Source organism: Raphanus sativus, chromosome 6 (assembly GCF_000801105.2).
Source record: "Raphanus sativus cultivar WK10039 chromosome 6, ASM80110v3, whole genome shotgun sequence".
Taxonomy (NCBI): Eukaryota; Viridiplantae; Streptophyta; class Magnoliopsida; order Brassicales; family Brassicaceae; genus Raphanus; species Raphanus sativus.
This window is the reverse complement of record NC_079516.1, coordinates 22,681,507-22,702,532: the sequence shown is the minus strand read 5'-3', so window position 1 is coordinate 22,702,532 and position 21,026 is coordinate 22,681,507. Positions and strand designations below refer to the sequence as shown.

The 21,026-nt window shown below is 36.5% G+C and overlaps 1 protein-coding gene across 1 annotated transcript; it reads left to right on the top strand.

Annotated features, from left to right (window-relative positions):
- Positions 1-19,572: 19,572 nt before the first annotated feature.
- Positions 19,573-20,449, top strand: LOC108809167 (E3 ubiquitin-protein ligase ATL23). Its single transcript, XM_018581300.2, has one exon. The coding sequence runs from the start codon at positions 19,722-19,724 to the stop codon at positions 20,211-20,213; it is 492 nt and encodes a 163-aa protein (XP_018436802.1). The 5' UTR covers positions 19,573-19,721; the 3' UTR covers positions 20,214-20,449.
- The last annotated feature ends 577 nt before the right edge of the window (positions 20,450-21,026 follow it).

Here is a 21,026-nt window from a genome sequence, read left to right as displayed (position 1 = left end):
TCAAACTCTGGTCAAAAGTCATAGTCCACATTTCGATTTTCCATAAAAAATCTTAGTCTTTGTTTGTGTTTTCTATGCTTCTAGTTTTCCACAATTATTTATGTTTTTCTTTGACTCATTCTACTATAAATGTAATCCATTTCATGAATAATGTGGGAACCGAAATTCGCACTGTCGATTTTAGTTAAGTTAAAACGTAGGAAAACTAAGTTGACCTAGTTTTCCCCGAGGATCCCGGCTATCTGCTGGGCCACGCACGACAAAGTTAATACGAGTCTAGTTTGGGAATAAATGCGTAAAATAAAGAGAGCAAAAAAGAAAGAATCTTATTTCCGAATCTGCGGAGAGCGTTGGACAACAGGTCGAGATCTCGGCCGCAAGAGCTGTCGATCGTCGCTAGTCTCAAAACCTAGATCTAACCTAGTTGAGTCGCAGCTCGCTAAAAAAGGAAATAAGCTCCTAAGTTCTAAGTTGCTCTGGAGTGGTTTCTTTCTTCTGATTTCGGATTCCCCCTTCCTCTGCTCCTAGCTTTGCTTATATACTCCCATATGACGGTCTATTCTTGATGGGCTGAGTCTGCCGCGGGCTGGCCTTTTTCCATTTTCGTCGGCTTTCGCGTTTATCGGGAAAGTTGACATTTATCTTTTCGGAAAGTTGACATTTATCTTTTCGGAAGTTTAACATTTATCTTGACAGGCGAAGATTATTGTAAACCGTCGTATCTATCCTTTTAGAAAATCGTAAATGGGTCGTCTGATCGGGTTTGGTCCCTTTCGGGCCGTCTTCCGGACTTCCGCTATTTTCTAAGATTTCTTTGAAAGAATGCTCCTACTTGGATGTCGAGTCTTTCGGAAGATCTTCGATCCATCGCCGAGGCGAATGGTGTTTTAAGATAACCATCACCGTTTTATACGAAGTCTTTATGTCCGTTGACGTCTTATGGGTTCTTCGAAATCCTGGAGCAGAAGAAGGAGTTTTGTTTGCGGGGACTCGGAAAGTCGCAAAACACGGAATTCTGGCGACCCGGAGGCCTAGAACTTATGCACGAAGACTAGCCGTCCGACGACCCGAGCCAGCACGGGGCTAGCCGCCCGGCGACCACGGCCAGCACGGGCGCTAGCCGCTGGCGGCCACGGCCAGCACGGGGCTAGCCGCCCGGCGGCCACGGCCAGCACGGGCGCTAGCCGCCGGCGGCCACGGCCAGCACGGGGCTAGCCGCCCGGCGGCCACGGCCAGCACGGGCGCTAGCCGCCGCCGGCCACGGCCAGCACGGGGCTAGCAGCCCGGCGGCCACGGCCAGCACGAGCACTAGCCGCCGCCGGCCACGGCCAGCACGGGGCTAGCCGCCCGGTGGCCACGGCCACGACCGGGGTCGGCTGCTCGTTTCCTTCGGTTTATGCGTTTTCTTGCGTTTTTAGTTTTCCGTAGGTTTTCCTTGTGTAGAAAATGTATTTCGAGATGATTAATCTCGAAATTTAATATTTTCCCGAGGTTTCTCGATTAACAATTAGTCTCTCGAGGTTGCTCTAACATTCTTCATGTTTTTTCCGAGACTTTCGGACATTGATTTCGTCTTGACCGATTTTGACCCCAACAATGTATGAGTTACAAATGCAACAATGTCAATGAGATGAAATAGATGGCCTGTATCAGCATCGAAGTTCATTGAAATTGAAACTAATAAGAGATTTAGAGAAGAGGGAAGATGGGAGAAAGGGATCAGAGAAGACTGTCTGTGTGTTCAGAAACTTGTTTGAGTTGAATCCTTGTGTTATGTGATCGATACTCCCAAGGTGTAGCCTACACATCTATATTTATGTAGAAATGAGGTCAGTAGAGGGGTATGCTAGGCGCTATCAGTGGAGTTATTGAATGTATGGTATGATGACTAAGCTAGTGTGTAGTATATCAAATCATCATAAAAGTTATCAGTGACTCACTTCCATCATCTCTTATGCAAGAATGTGAGTAGTAATTTGAAAATTATGTGAGTCCCCACTATTTTCATAATGTTTTTTCAGATTTGCCTATATTTTGCTTGAGGACAAGCAAAAAGATAAGTCTAGAAGAGTTGATATGCTCTATATTTTAACTTATTTAGGCTATAAGTTTCATGTGTTTTCAAAGGTTTTATATGCATTTCGTAGCTCTTTTTGAAATATTTCAGGTTTAGGTACTTATTGAAATAGAGTGATGATTATGGAGCATTTTGAATCTTTTTGGGAGATATTACATTTCACTCGCGAAGCAGACTACTGAAGAGAGTATCGACCGATGCTTCAATGTTAATATCGACCGATAGAGAATCACACGCGTCGATCGATGGTTCACCAACCATATCGATCGATATAGAGCTAATCGCGATTAAATGAAGTTTAAAGGATTTACGAATTTTACCCAAAAGATATCATATTTGCACTATACACCCTGGCCGCCTGTTAGGCGATACTATTTTGGGTTTTTGTACCATTTAAATAAGGAGGCACCAAGAAGAGAAAAAGTAAGCAATCAAGGAGGCTACAAGCAAGTCACCAAAGTCATCACCAAGGAGAGAAGTAATAGCTTAGAGAGTCAGTTGGAGAAGAAGATATCTACCTTGGAGAAGAGATCTGAGCTGCATAAACAAAGAAGATCTTGAACTTCTTTTGTTTTCTTACTTTATTTTCATTAAGTTTTATTTAAGTATTATTCAGACCATCATGATCATGCTTCTTATGAATATGTTTGAGTAGTATTACTGTTAGATTTAGGTTTAGCAAAGGTTGATTTATGTATTGCTGATTATAAAATGATCACCCTTGACTTAGATATTAGGTTTAATTTGCGTAAGCGACATCATGGTAAATTACGTGAAAATAAACTAGACTGATCTTATTAATTAGCTAAAAACAAAAGTTGTCCTAGTTAATCTGAGAACCTATCAACCTGCTCGGTAATGCTTACTGAAAGGCTAATCGATTGATACGACATTAGAGTCATCGATCGATTATCTGAAAGGCCTATCGATCGATCGTCATAATGCTACATCGATCGATTCTTTCTCAAGATGGAGCAAGCGACAGCTGACTGTCTTGAGATCCAGCTAATAGACAATCACATAGATTGTTCCTAAGAGTTGAGTTAGAGAACAACCATATTTAAAACCCTTTTAACCCATAAAAACATCATACTTGTCATACCTAAAGGTTCACCTTGATCTAGCTTTTTTCCGAACTGATAAAAAACCTCATAATCTGAAATCGAACAATTGTCATGTTCGTCGATCGATATATGCTTCTGAATATCGATCGATTTTCCCATTTACACTCGAATTCAATTAAGTTACTGCTTTAAAACTTTTCAATCTAGCTTTATTTCAAAGACTATAAGATCTATTGTGTAATCCAAGAGTCTCTGTGGATTCGATCCCTAAATACTGCAACTTGACCTCTTATGATGAGAGTATCAACATCAGTGATTAAGCTAGGTCAAATATGATTAATTGAAATAGTAGTGGTGAACAAGAAATTTTTCAGATGATTTGATTGGGGTTTTGACAATAATAATGAAGAGTAAAACCTAGGTTTCTGTTAAGGAAATCAGGATTATATATATACATATACAAAGTATGCATGCAAGATATATGAGAAATCAACAAAGTCAATAGTCGATCAATAGAATCAGACAAATCTGGGAGAAAGAAGAGGAGGAATTAGAAAAAGAGAAAAAGGATTAAAGTCAGTCCTCAGTTACCATTGATGATTTTGGAGCATTTTGGAGCACTTTAGGGATTACACCAGAGAGAACCGTATCGACCATTCAAGGTCGACAAGAAGAGACGTGCGTCGATCGATACTGATATACCATGAATTTGACCCGATTTTACCCATGGTATATAAGTGTTTTAGATACTATTTACTACAATATAGAGTCTATTTAGAGTATTTACAGGTTCAGAGACGTTTCAGAGAAAGTGGTGATTTTAGTGTCTTTTAGAGCCTTTTGAGTGCAGAGCTGCACAGACGTATCAGATGTTTATCTATGTATGAAGACCTTCCCACGGTTCGATTGAGCTGGTCCTTTTTATACAAGATATATCTTTGATTTAGCTTTCCAATGCCACCATTTTGAGGTCGATCCAACGGTTAGATCGGAAGTTATGCCCGTTTTACTGAAGAGCGATCAGTCTCCCTCGCGAGAGAAAGCTGTCGAGAAGAGGAATGCATATCGATCGATGCAGCACACTGCATGTCGATTGATTTGGATGCCAGAATGCGGGCTGAGTACGGTTAATGACCGACTGAAGTCCAGAAGCAACCACAAATTACCCATATGCTCTTGGACGACCAGAAATCCTATTTATGTGTTTTCTAAGCCATTGTTGACGACAATGCTTTTTTTACTTCATTGTTCCCTTCAGAGTCCTCCTGGAACTCCATTAGTCTTGGTTTTATATTATTTATGTTTTTCATCTATACATCTATCTATGAGTTCTGTGATAAACTTCATGTCTAAATAGATCCACCTGTTAGGTTTAGGATTCAGATATGTTATGTGGGATTAACCCCAAATATTAATCTCTGAGCATGTGATATTCATCTTAGGAGATTTCTCTTAATTCTTGTGTAGGAGTAGTTAACCTACACATGAAAACAAATATAAAATCCTTGGATCTATCTTCTCTGAAATACGAATTTGCTGGAAACAAGCGACAGCTGATTCGGCAAACTCCTTAGCGAACTGTTATCAGTCACACGCTTAAAGCTTACAAGTAGTGCATCGATCGATACTCCTATAGAGTAATCGATCGATAGACGCGAGGCAATATCGATCGACATCGGCGACAGCACATCGATCGATGCTTTAATCTATGATTCGCCAATGAGAGTCTCATCGGTTCTAGTAATAGATAGTCATAACGAAAGTTAGGCTATTGCATTGTTGGTTCTTTAAAATCATGAAAGCATCTCACATAGCCATTCATACTATTATAATCCTACTTCCCAAATAGAAACCCTAGATCTAGCAAACCATCCTTCCATCAAACAACTCTCTGCCTTGTTGAATAATTGTCTTGTTCAATTTCTTTACTGCTTTATATACTGCTTATTTATTTATTTACTATCTCATAAAATATTTGCATAGCTTAATCATATAATTTTTAGATCTAGTGTATGTCCTAGCTCCCTGTGGAATTGATCCCTAAGTACTACAACTCGACCTCTTATTTGAGAGAATATAAGTCACTCTTTAGGGTAATTTGAGTGATATCAGATACACATCCTGTGTTATCGATCGATACTTAACCGCAGAAGCCCGGATTTGGTCACAGCCGACTTGAAGCCCAAGAAACCATCTATTTACCAAAACGCCCCTGACGAGTTTTAACCTAATTATATAGTATTTATGTCTTACATATGTGTTTTGGCACATACACGGTTTTTACAAGAGTTTTCTAAAAGTCATTAGACATAGTTTCTTTGTTTTTGCTGAGAGAGAGAGAGAGTTATCATCGGGAGCTGTCTTGAACACCATTATTTTCTATTCTATGAAGCTTTTTATACTTATGATTCTGTTTTGCTTGGCTATGTCAGAGTAAACACCTCTTTTAGATTTAGGATTCAAATAGGTATGAGGGATTAGCCCCAAATATGAATACATGAGCATGTGATATCCATCTTAGGAGATCATGCCTAATGCTTGTGTAGGAGTAGCTAACCTACACATGATAACAGAGATAACATCCTTGGATCTATCTTCTCTGAGCTAGGAATTTGCTGGAAACAAGCGACAGCTGATTTGGAAAACTCCTTAGCGAAATGTTATCAGCCATACGCTTAAAACTTACTAGTAGCACATCGATCGATACTCCTATAGAGTAATCGATCGATAGATGCATGGCACTGTCGATCGACATCGGCGACAGCACACCGATCGACGCCCTAATCTATGATTCCCCAAAAGGAGTTTCATCGGTTCTAGTAATAGATTGTCATAACGACAGTTAGGCTATTGCATCGTTGAGTTCTTTAATATCATGCAAGCATCTCATATAGGCATTCATACCTCTATAATCCTGAAAACTTAAATAGTAATCCTAAGTCTTGCTCTTAAATCATACTAGTTAACCAAAATCAGTCAAATTGAGTAATTGTTCTGCTCAAACCAGTCTTTAATTTACTTGTTATTTACTTCTTTGAAATCTCCAACCTAGCTTAATTACGATAAGATATATTGATTCCTAAGCTCCCTGTGGATTCGATCCCTAAATACTACAATTTGACCTCTTTTGATTTTGAGTAATTTTGCTATAGAGTAATTTGAGCAAGCTATCACATCTCCAGAAATTGAGTATGGGAAAATCCTACAGATAATGTGATCTACAGATACTTCATTTTGCTCGCTTGTTGAGGCTCGTTCCTCAAACTCTTTGATATAGTTTCTGAGATCTTCATGAGGAAGACCCCGGAAAGGGTCCACACTTCCCCAATCATATATTCGCGGTTCAGATCAAACTCGGTTGTCTCAACAACAACAATCACATCAGGGATTACAGCACCCTTTGCATTAGTCAATTGTCATGTGGTGTTGCGAGAGCGACCTTCTTCATCTCTTAACATACCATTCTCATCGAAGCTTAGTTTGATTACATTGACTTTCTCAGTCTCCACGCAAGTTGTGTCGGTCGACCCATGATGAATAGTATTTTTTTCACCGGATGAACAGTGTCACAGTGAACTGTGTTTGGTGAACAATACTGTGATGAACAGTGTTCCGATGAATAGTACCGCGATGAACAGTGTCTTTATGAACAGTGTCACGATGAACAGTATCGGTTGATGCGGGATGAACAGTATAGATTGATGCGGTTCGGGATAACAATGTCGAGGTGAACAGTACCATGATGAACAGTACCGCAATGAACAGTGACTTTGTGAACAGTGCCATGATGAACAGTGCCTGTGTGAACGGTACCCACGTGAACAGTATTTTCGACACAAGATGAATCGTGTCATTCGATGCTTGGTTCACGCTGTCGGTTGCTTCGTCTTTGAGGGTGTCGATTGATACTTGATGATTAGCATCGATCGATAATCGGATTTCTACGCTGTTGATCGCTGCTTGGAGGGTGTCGACTGCCCTCTTAGACTTATGGATCACATGTTCCAAATCCAGTGGATGTACTAATAAGAGTCATATTCCCTTGTTGCTTATGGTACTCATATCTATGTACCTGAAACATAAGAAATTTTTATGAGTTTTTTGAACAATAGTAAAACCTAGACTAAATCTAACTAGAAAAGATCTAATGGCGATCAAAGCTCTCCCGCAACGGTGAAAATTTTGATATCACTCAAATTATCCTAAGGAGTGATTTATACTCTCTCAAATAAGAGGTCGAGTTGTAGTACATAGGGATCGAATTCACAGGGAGCTAGGACACACACTAGCTAGTTTCTCCAATTTGTCTTGATAAGAGATCTCCAGCATTCTAAAGTGTGGTTTGCTCATGCACCTTCCTCTCTCCACTATCTGCCTTAAGCACTTGAATACATCATTGGCTCTTGTTCAAGCACACAATGTGTGGCCATGAGAGCAAAACCCTTTCTCCAGAAGGACCAGCACATACTTCCATAGGTCTAGTCCTAAATTGACTTCACCATCCTTACAAAATAGCTTTATCAACATAACAAGAATTGGTGTTTTTGGAACCGAACAGTTTCCTTTCATTTTATGGTAAAGCATCATACACATCTCTGCATTTCATGAGATCTCTCATCAAAGCATTATAAACTCCACAATCATGTTTGAACTCTCTCTTGAGAATTTCATCGAAGAATTGGGGTGCACCAGCACCATGAATCAATGTAGCGAGTATCTGTAAAGTGATTTCACCCTTTGATGGAACAAATGTACATAACACATCAAACAAATATATTTTAGTTTCGTGGAACAAATGCATATAATACATGAAACAAACTAAACCTGAGCATATCCTCCTAAATTTCTCAGTACTATAAATCATGACTGAACAAAACAAAAGAAGGAAAAAAAATCAATCTTACCTCGATTTCGAGAAGCAAAAGAAAGTAAACAATCGGCACACATGGTTCAGCTTCTGTTTATCTTGAACTCTCAATTCTTACATGATTTCGTCTATGTCTCACAAAGTGTAGAGCCTGATTTTGTTTCCATTTCTCAAGCTTCTCTTGATTTTGTCTTGAACTTTTCATTTAGGTTTTGTGTTATCAAACAACAATTTCCAGAACAAAATAAAACCAATTTTTGAGCTCAACTGAGGAAATGCTTGAGAAGCAATTTTGGCGGTTAATTGAGAAAGCGAAATCATTATTTTTAAGAGTTTTTAAAGGATGGTACTTCATGAATAAATCACCCCTTGAACCGATTAGATCATACTCGTCGTCATATGGATGGTGTAAAATTGTCTATGCTAGATCTCTGATTAGCAAAGGACTAATTAAAATGGCGGGATCATGACCATCCATCTTTGTATTGAATGACCATTGGTTCTCAACCACTCACCTGAGACCAACAAACAGTAATCAACAAAACTTTTACCATGACTTACAGTGGATGCACTCATTAATGCATCAACGAGATCATGGAATTTGCAGGCAATTCAGTCTTTGGTAGATCCTAAAATGTGAAGATTATAGAAAGTATACATATAAGCCGAACGCAGTTAGCTGATAGAGATGGATGACACTTCACAAATAATGGAAAATACAGGATCAAATCTGGTTATCAAGTGGAAAGAGTTTATCCTGATAGAGAAACAAATCCTCCAGCGTATGAACCAACGATTGCTCCTCTGAAGAAGTTCTGTTGGAAAATTTGATGTTCACCTAAAATCAAGGATTTTTATGGAAAATTCTAACAAGCTGCATAGCGGCTAAGAAGAATTTACGAACGAGAGAAATTATGGGTGATATTTGTTGTGCAAGATGTGGAGCATAAGAGGAATCAGTAAATCATGTGTGTTTTTAATGTCTTCTGGTGGTTCAAGTTTTGGCAATCTAAAAAATCTCTTCGAGTCAAATACTTTTCCTCGACAATCACTTTTCGCAAATATGGGTTATCTATATTGGAGAGTTTCACCACAAATGGATGTCATCAATTTGCATGAAAATTATGGTATATCTGGAATGGAAGAAATAATAAAGGATTTAGTAATATATATGTTGATCCCATGGGCACACTTAACTGACAGAGACAAAATCTTTACTTTGGACAGAGGCACAAACTTCAATCACACAAAGGATTGGTTCACATAGGGAGGGAAAGGCTACTAATTTTGCTAATATACCGGGAAGATGGTGTTTCATCGTTGGATCATGGAAAGACAAAGAGAGTCATTTGGAGCAAGGGTGGTACAGTACGTTAGAAGGTTTTAATGAGTTGATGGGGGAAAGAAATCCCCGAGCCAGTCTGTCACCTCTTCATTCAGAAGTGGAAACTTTCATATGGGCAATGGAATGTATGAGGAGTTTACATCAAGTTCTGGTCATATTTGCAACAGATTACTCTCAATTGATGATCATGATTTCGGAACCAGAAGAATGGCCAGATTTTGCAAGTTATTTGGAAAATATCAAGATCCTAAGAGGAAGATTTCACAACACAAAGATCATTCATATACCCAGACGCATAATTCAAGGATGGGCAGCCTCGCACGGAGTACAAGGAAATAACCATTAATTATCGTCCATAAGGATGCAGAGTTACCTATTTAGTTTGCAGAGTCTTTGTAAGTCTGTTTATGTTAATGACAAAAGAAAATTATGCGCCGCCTTGGTCACTTGCACGGTCTATGCGGAAAAAAACTCGCCGCAACGTATAGAGGAGCCGATCTGCCTTTATTTGCAACAGCCATAATCCGATCATTGAATATGAGGACGAATAATCAGTTGTGCGCCCGTGTTTAAGGGATAAATTTCACTTCTACCACAACTTTGATAACATTTTTCAAATTTACCATTAATGAATTACAATTTTCATAAATATTCTAAATTTATAAACTCAATCCCTTGATATTATACCATAAATAATAATCGTTAAAGTTTAAATCCAAATATTAGAGTATTTTTTGATTGATGGCATTTTTAAAAAGTGGTACTTAACTTATGGTACTTCTAACAACTTCTCGAGTTGTAGACTAGAAATTACATGTGAGTTTCTCAGAAAATAATAAATATTAGTAATCTATATTATTAAAACTTAACTATCTTTTGGTGCTATTTTGAAACATGGATAATAGTTTAAATGATAATTGTTTGGTAATTTGGATAGAAGTATTTGTGGTACTTTTTTTATTTACACATTTAGCTATTATATTTACAATAAATTAAGTACTTCTTCTTATATTTCTTTTTATTTACAGATTATGCCATTGTATTTATAATCAAATTAAATTAATTAATTACATTACAAAGTTTATCAAACCAAATTGATATTCATATATTGACCATTATTAATATTGTACGAATACTAACTAAATTGCATGTATTAAAGAGAGATAATTTTTTTATGGAATTAACTAAATCGTTAAATTACAAAATACAAAAACATACATGGAATTTTTTTTATAAAACTGAGGAATTTAAAAATTTACGTTGAATATAAATTAAATTAAACACCCGCACAGAAGTGCGGGTCAAGTTCTAGTTAATTATTATTTTTGGAACACTAAAACGAAAATATTATATAATTTATTATTAATAATTTATTATTTTCTAAGAAATTTACTCACTTGCAACCCTTAATTATCTACTTTGTTTTTTTTTTAAGTGGTACACCGCTAAAACGTGGCTGTGTGTTACAAAGTTTCTCACCAATTTTTTTGAGTATCCTCATGAAAAATTAGTTCTCAATAAATTTGTCTCTCTATTTTTTCTAGTTTTTTATATTAAATAGATTATTGGTAAGAAATTCATTTTATTTTGATAAAAAGAAGATATTTATCTGAAACCATCATTCGTCTTTTATTATCATATGCATATATGTGTAAAAACTATTGGAGCGAGAGGAACTAACACAAATTTACTCACTAAAGAATGAAGGACTGATGAAATTAATTGGCCAACTTCTCTTGTAGTTTTGCATACTATATTAAGCCTCCTGCATATTTTGATAACTCATACGTTTTATGTTTATTTTATTTGCTGTTTTAGATTTTTGCATATAAAGTTTTTTAAACAATATTTAATTTTTGTATGGTCTTAAATAAAAATATTATTACCGATGTATATAACTATATTTCAACCAGTAAAAATAAAATAGCATATGAAGTTAATAAAATTTACAATAAAATTCTAAATAACACCTATTTTGAAATAGAATTTTAATTTACATAAAAAATAAAATAAAACAGAAAACTGTGTATTTTTATTCTCAACACTAAAATAATCATTTAATATCTTAAACCATCTTGAATGATGCTTTGATGAGAAATCGCACACTTTAATGAATGTAGAGAGTTTGTTGATTTGAATAGATAATTTATTTAGGAGAAATTTACATTGTGGATCATTTGTCATTTTTATAATAATACAATAAGTTACTTCTTTCGACAGACACACTTTTTCCTAACTTCTTCACATTTAGTTTAGTTTTCCAAGTTCAAACATAACTATATAGGAAGTAATAGGGCTCATTATCACATCTCTCATATATTTTTCATTTTGAATTCTTTTTATATTTTTTTATTGATTCACTTCTACAAAATTTATTTAAGAGATTTCTTTGATGTTTTCATCCATTCTATTTTCTCAATTCTTTTTCAACAAATCGATGAAAGGTCTCTTCATTGGACGTTATGATACACAGGAATCAGACGGCGTCATCAAGAAGGTGGCACTCAGCCATGGCGATTTGGAGCAAAATGTTCAACAAATCATAAACAAAAAACTTTTTTTCGAAATTTTTAATTTAAAACCATGAATTAGGATTGAAATCTATCAGACCTATACAAAATACATCAAAAACAAGTGGAGAATGTAAAGAATCGTGAAAAACAGGCGAGAGAAGCGGTGATTAGGGTTTCTGGTCGACAGTGGCCAGGGAAGAAAACGAGGTTATTTTAGTAATTTTACATCATTAATGAAATGTGTACAATAAAATCGAACACATCCATGTGTACACCCGATCGCATTTACAACTATACATATGTTACCCTTTCCTGATAGTACACAAAGAAAAATATATTTCAAATACGATTAGTTTTATTTACAATCAGTAGTCGTCGCTGGTACTTCACGTTACATACTAAAAAACATCTCAAAATAACTTCAATTCAAGCTAGAAGTACACAATTTTTTCCTTTGACCTTCCTGAATAACCAGCTCATGCCTCATACATCAACAAACACAACATGTACATGTCAAACTATTCATCTAGTATTGTGTACACATCACATATGTACAAATTCCTAGTTGTACATATACATGATTGTACACATGTGCAATCCAAGTCACATGTACACATGTGTTAGTGTACACCCTAACGAAGCTTTCCAAAACACCAAAATCCTAAATTTGAATGTATTAGTGTACACATGTGATATTCGGTCCACTAATACTCTTCTCAATTATCACACTTACTCCATCACGTGTTAGTGTACACATTTATTTTTGCGTAAGAAACTTGGGCTTATCAATGATAACAATATGTACATATATTACATGACAGATCTTGTACACGATTAGATTGATATACATATGGACATCAAAAAAGGTGTACACACCAACTAGTAAACACACACTATACGGTGTCTTGCATCGCTGCCTCCAAGAAGTGCAATACAAGACAATATTTACATTTATACGAGCTAGTAACAATGAAATGTCAGTAAATATAGATTTTGTAAATGTCCAGTGCGATATTGATTTAGGTCAAAAATATTTAATTAAGTAGATCTTTGCAGACTAGTGTACATGTAAATATTTTGTAGACAGTGTAAATGTGAACAGTCGAATATAATATACATATGAATCATTGTATACGTGAGCCGATGTACATGTGGATAGTGAAATTGTGTGTACAACCTGTTATTTTAATGTTTTCTTTAATGAGTGATATTTTCGTAATTTTATCATCATCTTACTAAAATCAATTAGGATTTTCTGCAATTTATCTCTATGACCGCCAGCCATTATTTCCATCATATTCATCACTTTTTTTTTCATTTTTCTTGCTTATTATATTTTTAAACTTGTAGAAATTTTGTTTAAAACCTGATTTCAAGCTTTAAAACCCAAAATGCTAATTTTTTATTTTTCTGATTTAATGGTTGAATTGGACCAAAACACCAGTTAACAACAACCACAATGACTCCAGACAGCCACGACAGTGGAGATGAGCGCACCGGAGTGATGCGGGGGTGATTCTCGATGACAACTGAGGCAGCAACAAGGAGATTTCGAGTTCCCGCATTTTAAGTTTTAAAGTAGCTTGAAATCACACCAAAATATATAAAGAATTTGCTCTCTTTATTGCTCTTAGAAAATATACTCAAAACTAAGAACTCTCTATTTGTTATATCTATGTCACAAGCTCGACATATGCTTATATAACATCTAGATTTTCTTTTCCTAATAGTTATAGATAACTCCTAAAACTACTAGGTATATTACAAATCTTATCTTATCCTTAACCTGGTTATCTTGAGCTCCAAGCTTATCAAAGATTACCCAACAATCTCCCTCTTAAGCTTTGAATCAGTCTTGGACAAGTCTTGAACTCCTATCAAGTCTCTCATCTCAATGAACTTAATCCTTTCCAAAGCTTTAGTGAGAATGTCGGCCTTTTGTGATGTTCCTGGTATGTGCTCGACGTCAACAAGCTCCCTCTCAATGCATTCGCGGATGAAATGGTAGCGCTTGTGAATGTGCTTACTCTTACCGTGGAAAACAGGGTTCTTAGTAAGCTCTATCGCCGACTTGCTGTCGATCTTGATGGTCACCTTCTCCGACTTCCGGCCTGTGATCTCGCTTAGAAGTTCCTCGAGCCATATGGCCTGCCGTGCTGCTTCCATTGCAGCCATAAACTCTGCTTCACATGAAGAGAGTGCAACCCTGGTCTGTTTCTGTGAACACCATGTGATCGGTGATGTTCCAAAGTAAAACATGTGACCCGTGGTGCTTCTTCCGTCTTCTTGGCTATGTTATGACTACTATCACTATAGCCAGTCAACTTCTTTGTCCCTTCACGTCTGTACTTCAGTCCGAACATAGAAGTTCCTTGTAGATATCTCAAGATCTGTTTTATAATGTCGCAATGTGACTTACGAGGCCTTTGCATATAGTGACTAGCTACTCCAACCAAAAAAGCTAAATCTGGTCGTGAGTGGAGAAAATATCGTAGACATCCCACGCTTCTTCTATATTCTGTTGCATCTATTTCTTCTTCTTCCTCGGCTTTTGAAACCTTCAATCCGAACTCCATATGTATCTTGGTTGCGTTGCAGGTTTTTAAGCCGACTTCCTTTAGAACTTTCTTTGCGTATGCTTCTTGCTTAAGTTCAATCCTATCGTCTCCTTGATAAACTTCTATCCCAAGGTAATATGTGAGTTTACCTAAATCGGACATCTCAAATTTCGATGACATCCCTCTCTTAAACTCACAGATAGCATTAGTGCTATTTCTGGTTATGAACAAGTCGTCCACGTAGATGGCAACAATGAGAATCGTTTGCTTATCTTCCTTGCGATACACGGCATTATCCTTAGTACATCGAGTGAACTTCATCTCCTTTAACACTCGATCTAGCTTAGTATTCCAGGCTCGTGGAGCTTGCTTTAAACTGTACAAGGCCTTTGATAGCTTATATACCTTGTGTTCTTTGCCTTTCACTTCGAAACCTTCTGGTTGCTCAACGTAAACGTATTCCTTAAGCTCTCCGTATAAGAAAGCAGTCTTAACGTCCAGGTGGTGTATTTGCCAACCGTGAGATGCTGCTAGAGCACTTAGAAGTCGGATGGTCTCCAATATGGCAACCGGTGCGAAAACCTCATCGTAGTCAATGCCTGATTCTTGTACATATCCTTTAGCTACGAGCCGAGCTTTAAACTTCTTGATAGTACCATCAGCATTCCTCTTTATTTTAAAAATCCACTTGAGTCCAATTACCTTGACTCCTCTCGGTTTATCAACTAGTATCCAAGTTTTGTTCTTGTTGATCGAATCTACCTCTTCTCCGCAAGCACCTCTCCACTTTGATGACTTCTTTGCTTCTTGGTAGTTTCGAGGTTCATCGTTTATGGATAACAGAAGCCTTTCAATCTCAATCTCTGCTTGTAGCACGTAATCTTCTAGGTATCGAGGCCTGTTTGATTGACGAGATGATTGTCGTACTGGTTGTTGTATTTGAGGTTGAGGTTCATGATCGTTGGCATCATCTTCTTCTTTTTGATTTTCTCCAGGAGCGTCGTTGTCGTGATGATGATTGTCATTGTTGTTGTTATCGTTGTTGGCATTAACAATAACTGGTCCTTGTCAAGCATCAATTACCTCTCCCCACTTCATCTGAAACATTCCTGGTTCTCATGATGTTTCTGTAGTTTTGTTCCAGTCCCAGCCAGTCTTCTCGTCGAACTCAACGTCACGACTAACTACGATCCTTCGTGTAGTCGGATTGTATAACCTGTAAGATTTGGATCCTGGTTCTGTTCCGAAGTTTACCAAAGCCAGAGACCTATCGTCTAGCTTCTTAAGCATGGCAGCATCTATCTTTGCATATGCTAAGCAACCGAAAACCCTTAAGTGACTTAGGTTTGGTTTCTTTTGCCGTAAGCATTCGTATGGAGTCATATTCTCAAGAGCTCTCGTAGGTACTCTGTTTACAATATACGTAGAGTCTCCAACCTCCTCTCCCCACAGATAGTTTGGTACCTTCATAGCTTTGAGTGTACTCCTCGTCATCTCCATCAACGTTCTATTTCTTCTTTCCACTACCCAGTTTTGTTGTGGGGTATATGGAGCCGTTAAGTGTCGTTTGATGCCATTGATGTTGCAGTAGTCATGAAACTCGGTTGATGTGAACTCACCTCCACGATCAGTTCTTAGTGTCACGATCTTCTTCTCCAAGTCCTTCTCGACTTGTTCTCTAAACGCCTTGAACCTACTTAATGCATCACTCTTTTCTTTCATCAAAATAGACCACATATATCTTGAGAAATCATCTATGATCACAAATATGTATCTGTTATTTGCGATTGTAGGAGGAGTGATGGGGCCGCACAGATCAGCATGTAGTAGTTCCAATGGTTTCTTTGCTCAGAATGTGGCTGCTTTTTGAATAGTTTGTCGAGTTTGCTTCCCCACCAAACATGATTCACAGAATCTCTTCTCATCTTCTATCTTCGGTAATCCTTGAACCATCTCTTGTTGGGACATAGTTTTTATCGTTTTGAAACTTACATGTGCTAACCTTGCATGCCACTTCCATGTCTCATCTTCTAGTCTTGAGCTCAAACATAAAGGCTTTCCAATTTGAAGTTTGATCTTGTAAAGTATGTTAGGCGATCATGTGACTTTAACCAGAAATCTCCCTCTTGGATCGTGTACTGTTAGATAATCAAGCTTCATCCTGACATCACACCCTACTTCCGTAGCGTGTCCTAAACTTAGGATGTTGCTCTTGATGTCAGGGATATAGTAGATATTGGTAACTAACTTCTGTTCTCCAGTTTTGCTTTGAAACAAGATAGAACATTTGCCTTCTATATTGACATGTAAGTCGTCTCCAAACTTAACTTTACCTTTTATGTTTCTGTTTAGCTCCGAGAAGTATGTCACGTTGCCAGTCATGTGATTACTGGCCCCGTTATCTAAGTACCAGAGATCTTCTTCTCCCTTCTTGATTTCATACTTCTTTGGTACTAGATTCTCTTCGTTTAAGAATACAAGCTCGTGCATGTAGAGTGCTGGGTCGGCTGCCTCTGTCTCTACCTTATTAGCTTCTTGTATCTTCTGTAATCTTTCAGGACAAAAGACGCGAAGTGCTCTGTTTTATCACACCGAAAACACACAAGTTTTGATCTATCTTTCTTCTCCTTGTCTTGACTTTGATCGGGCTGTGCTGTTCTTTCTTGTGAATTAAAGTTGCCCCTTCCTCGTCCTCTGTGTCCTCTTCCTCCTCTTCCACGGCCTCTCCCTCGAGTTGAGTTATTCTGTTGATAAGCATTGGAATATAAAAGCTTTCCTTGCGAGTCTCCATTGTTCTCAACTGCGAGAATTATTTCTTCGTATGCTTTTAATCTTCCGATGACATCCACAAAGCCCACCGTTTTTAAATCCAAGACTTGCTCAAGAGAGGCTGTGATCTGAATGTATTTCTGCATCGGTAAACTACTGAGAAATTTCTTCACAAGCTTGCTTTCTTAAATAGTTGTTCCGAGGGCTGCTGACTTAGATGCAATCTCTGATAGCTTTCCCGCAAAGCTATCTATAGTATCTGAGTCTTTCATGTTGATTCTATCGAACTCTATCATGAAGGTTTGTAGACGTGCTTCTTTGACACGGTCGGCTCCGAGATTTGTTGCTTTGACCGCATCCCATATTCCCTTTGAAGTTTCTTGTTCACCGATTTGCAGAATAAGAGACTCCGGGATTGATTGAAGCAACAAACCTATCGCGATGTTGTTCTTGTCTTGATCCTCCGTTCCTGGTTCGATAGTTTCCCATACCATGTATATCTTCAATAGGACTTTCATTCTCATGCTCCATACTGTATAGTTTGTTGCTTTGAGTATGGGGCACTTGATTGATGGTGGTGTGAACTCCTTACTGCGAGTCTCGCCGTCGTTATCCATGGATCGTTATGACCTAGAACTCTGATACCAAATAAAGTAGCTTGAAATCGCACCAAAATATATAAAGAATGTGATCTCTTTATTGCTTTTAGAAAATATACTCAAAACTAAGAACTCTATATTTGTTATATCTATGTCACAAGCTCGACATATGCTTATATAACATCTAGATTTCCTTTTCCTAATAGTTTATAGATAACTCCTAAAACTACTAGGTATATTACAAAGCTTATCTTATCCTTAACCTACTTGCTCAAGGATATCTTGAGCTCAAGCTTATCAAAGATTACCCAACTAGTTTTTCATGTACAGAAGGTTGTGTTTCAATCAGTTTTTGTGAAAAAGGATAGACATAGAAAAAATGAGAGATAGAGATAACAAGAAAGAGAAAATATTTAAAAATATATATTAAAAATCATTTAATTAAGAATTTTCTTCAGTTAGCTGTTTTAGTAATTTATTAGATACAATATTGAAGTTCTAGTTGGAAAAAGTGCATGTGTAGCAAAATGTGATTTAAGCTGTAATTAAAAACTCAAAAATGACCCGAAGTGTAAAACTCTCTTTATTTAGTTTTAGAATTCGGATTAGGGAAGGGCACTTTACCCGATATCCGAAGCCGCATCCGAAATCCGAACCGAAATAACAAAATATCCGAACGGATATTGATTTAGGAGAGATTGGATATCTGAACCCGAACGGATAATACCCGAACCCGAATCGATATCCGAAGATAACCGAACATATATATACTTACCCTTATATTTCTAGTTTTTATCTCTCATTTTATTTAAAATATTTATATTGATGTCACACATACTTTAAAATTATATAATATACAATATATTGATGTCACACATACTGTAAAATTATATAATATACATATAATTACAGAGAAAAATGATTTGATATTCACTTAAAATGAATATCAAGCTTTTTGTTTTATGCATTAACAAAAGTTACATCTAAATTCTAAAAATAATAGCCAAATGAATGTTTATTAATTTTTGAAATTTACCTTCGATTCGATTAATAATTTAATCTATTAAAAAAAAATAAAAAGTCAGTCAATCGAAAACTGAAATTTTAAATACAAGAACTTTAAAAATGAAAAACTTAATTTTTTCTTTCAAAATCTAAATATCCGAACTTGATCCGAATTAATCGAACCCGAACTAAAAATACCCGAACCCGATCCGAAGTTCAGAAATACCCGAACGGGTATTATACTCCTATTCTGAAATATCCTCGAAAATCCGAAATACCCGACTCGAACCCGAACGGATATCCGAACGTCCAATCCTAGTTCGGATGAGAGACAAAGCGGTGGAAAAATTAATGACGAAAGCGTAAAAAACAGATATCAAATTGTTATGTTGTTTGCAGTGATCAAATTACTAAGTACATTGTCTTAAGATTTTCGAGTTCTCATTTTCTAAGACCAGATATTTTATATGGGTTAATGACAATATATCAAAGTTTTAAGTCTGGAAAGTTTATATAAATTATTTTTACAAGTTTTTTCATATAAAATATATAAATTTGGTTCTTTATGTTATATTTTATGGTCTTACGGTTTCTCATGTTTAAATGACTATGTATGATACTTTATTATGATTCAAATTTTTATTATATGTTTTAGTCTAAGTATTTTGTTTTTTTTTTTTGGTCAACATTAGTCTAAGTATATTTAATAAAATAACCTAAAATCTCAAGTGGCTAGGGTCCGGTCTCTCTTTTATAAATAGCCGTTACTCTATTTTCACAAAGTTTTCATTAACAACCACACCTCTAACATTTTTCACAATTTTCTGGTCTAAAGCAGGAATATAACTTTTTTTTCTTTTCCTTTTTGCTTTTTCCACAATTCTATAAGAAATTTGAGCCTGAGAGAGCTTGGGATGGTGTAGGATGCACTACACACGCATCTCACCAATTATATTGCCTTCTCCACCACCCGCCATCACCGCCACCGCTGGATCCGGTAGTAGAGGAACCATGTCAGCCACCCTATTCATGGCCCTCCTCCTCCCTTGCGTTGGCTTGTGCATTGTCTTCCTCATCTATCTCTTCCTCTTGTGGTGCTCCACTCGACGCCGTATTGAGCGTCTTCGATTTGCTGAACCGGTTAAGCCGGTCATCGGTAAAGGTCTCTCTGTCTCGGAACTCGCGAAACTCCCAAAACTAACTGGAAAAGAGCTTGCTTTAGCGGTGAGGTCGACGGAGTGCGCCGTTTGCCTTGAAAATATCGAGAGTTGCCAATCGGCCCGTCTGGTTCCCGGTTGCAACCACGGGTTTCACCAATTATGTGCTGACACGTGGTTATCTAACCACACGGTGTGTCCTGTTTGTCGTGGCGATCTTGCTCCGAAGGTTCTTCAACTTAATCATAGTCCATGTTGAAAAACAGGATCTCTCCCCAAATACTATTCTTCTTTATTCATTTTCTTCTACTTCTCTTGTTTTCTATCTGTTAACATTTTAGTTTTCTCATCTTTTGCCTGGTAGGTGTTTTAATGGTTGTACAGTAAATTGTAATAGAGAATTACAAAATTTCTGTTTTGTCATTATACTACTTACCTATCGTGTATATATTATAAGGGTTGTGTTAAAAAAATGTTGCCTAAATATTTTCATTACTCGAATATGAAGTAGTATGAGGGTCGCCCCACCGAGCCAGCCTCCCAAACCGTCAATTATGACATCTAAATAAAAAAACATATATTTTTGAAAAAACAATATTATATAGACAAATAAAATTTATAAGATTTTTAAGCTAAATATTACTTATTGGACACTATTAGTTATAATAATTTTTATAAATTTTTGAAATTCCATAGACGTTATTAATAATTAAAAGTAAAATATATTTTAATAATTAAAAGTAAATTTTTCTATTTTAAATTATAGTTAAAATTTAAATAAAATTTAGTCACGAAATAGTTTTTTCTCTTGTTCCAATTTATTCTTTTATCATTTTGTCTCTTGGTTATATAATTTAGTTTCTATTGATTTAGTTTTTTAATTCATCATTATTTGAACAAGATATGTGACTAGTTTGTTGTTAAAATTTTGACGCTTTGGCATAGTTAGTGATGATTTATTTATGAAGCTAAATATTTTTATAAAGTCAATACTTATAGAAATTAGAGAGGGTATTGAATTTCTTTTTTTTTAATACACAAGGATTTTTATCATAACAATAATTGCTTATCG

Excerpts from the sequence above, each read along its gene's own strand:
- LOC108809167 (XM_018581300.2), top strand. The coding sequence starts at position 19,722 with ATGCACTACACACGCATCTCACCAATTATATTGCCTTCTCCACCACCC.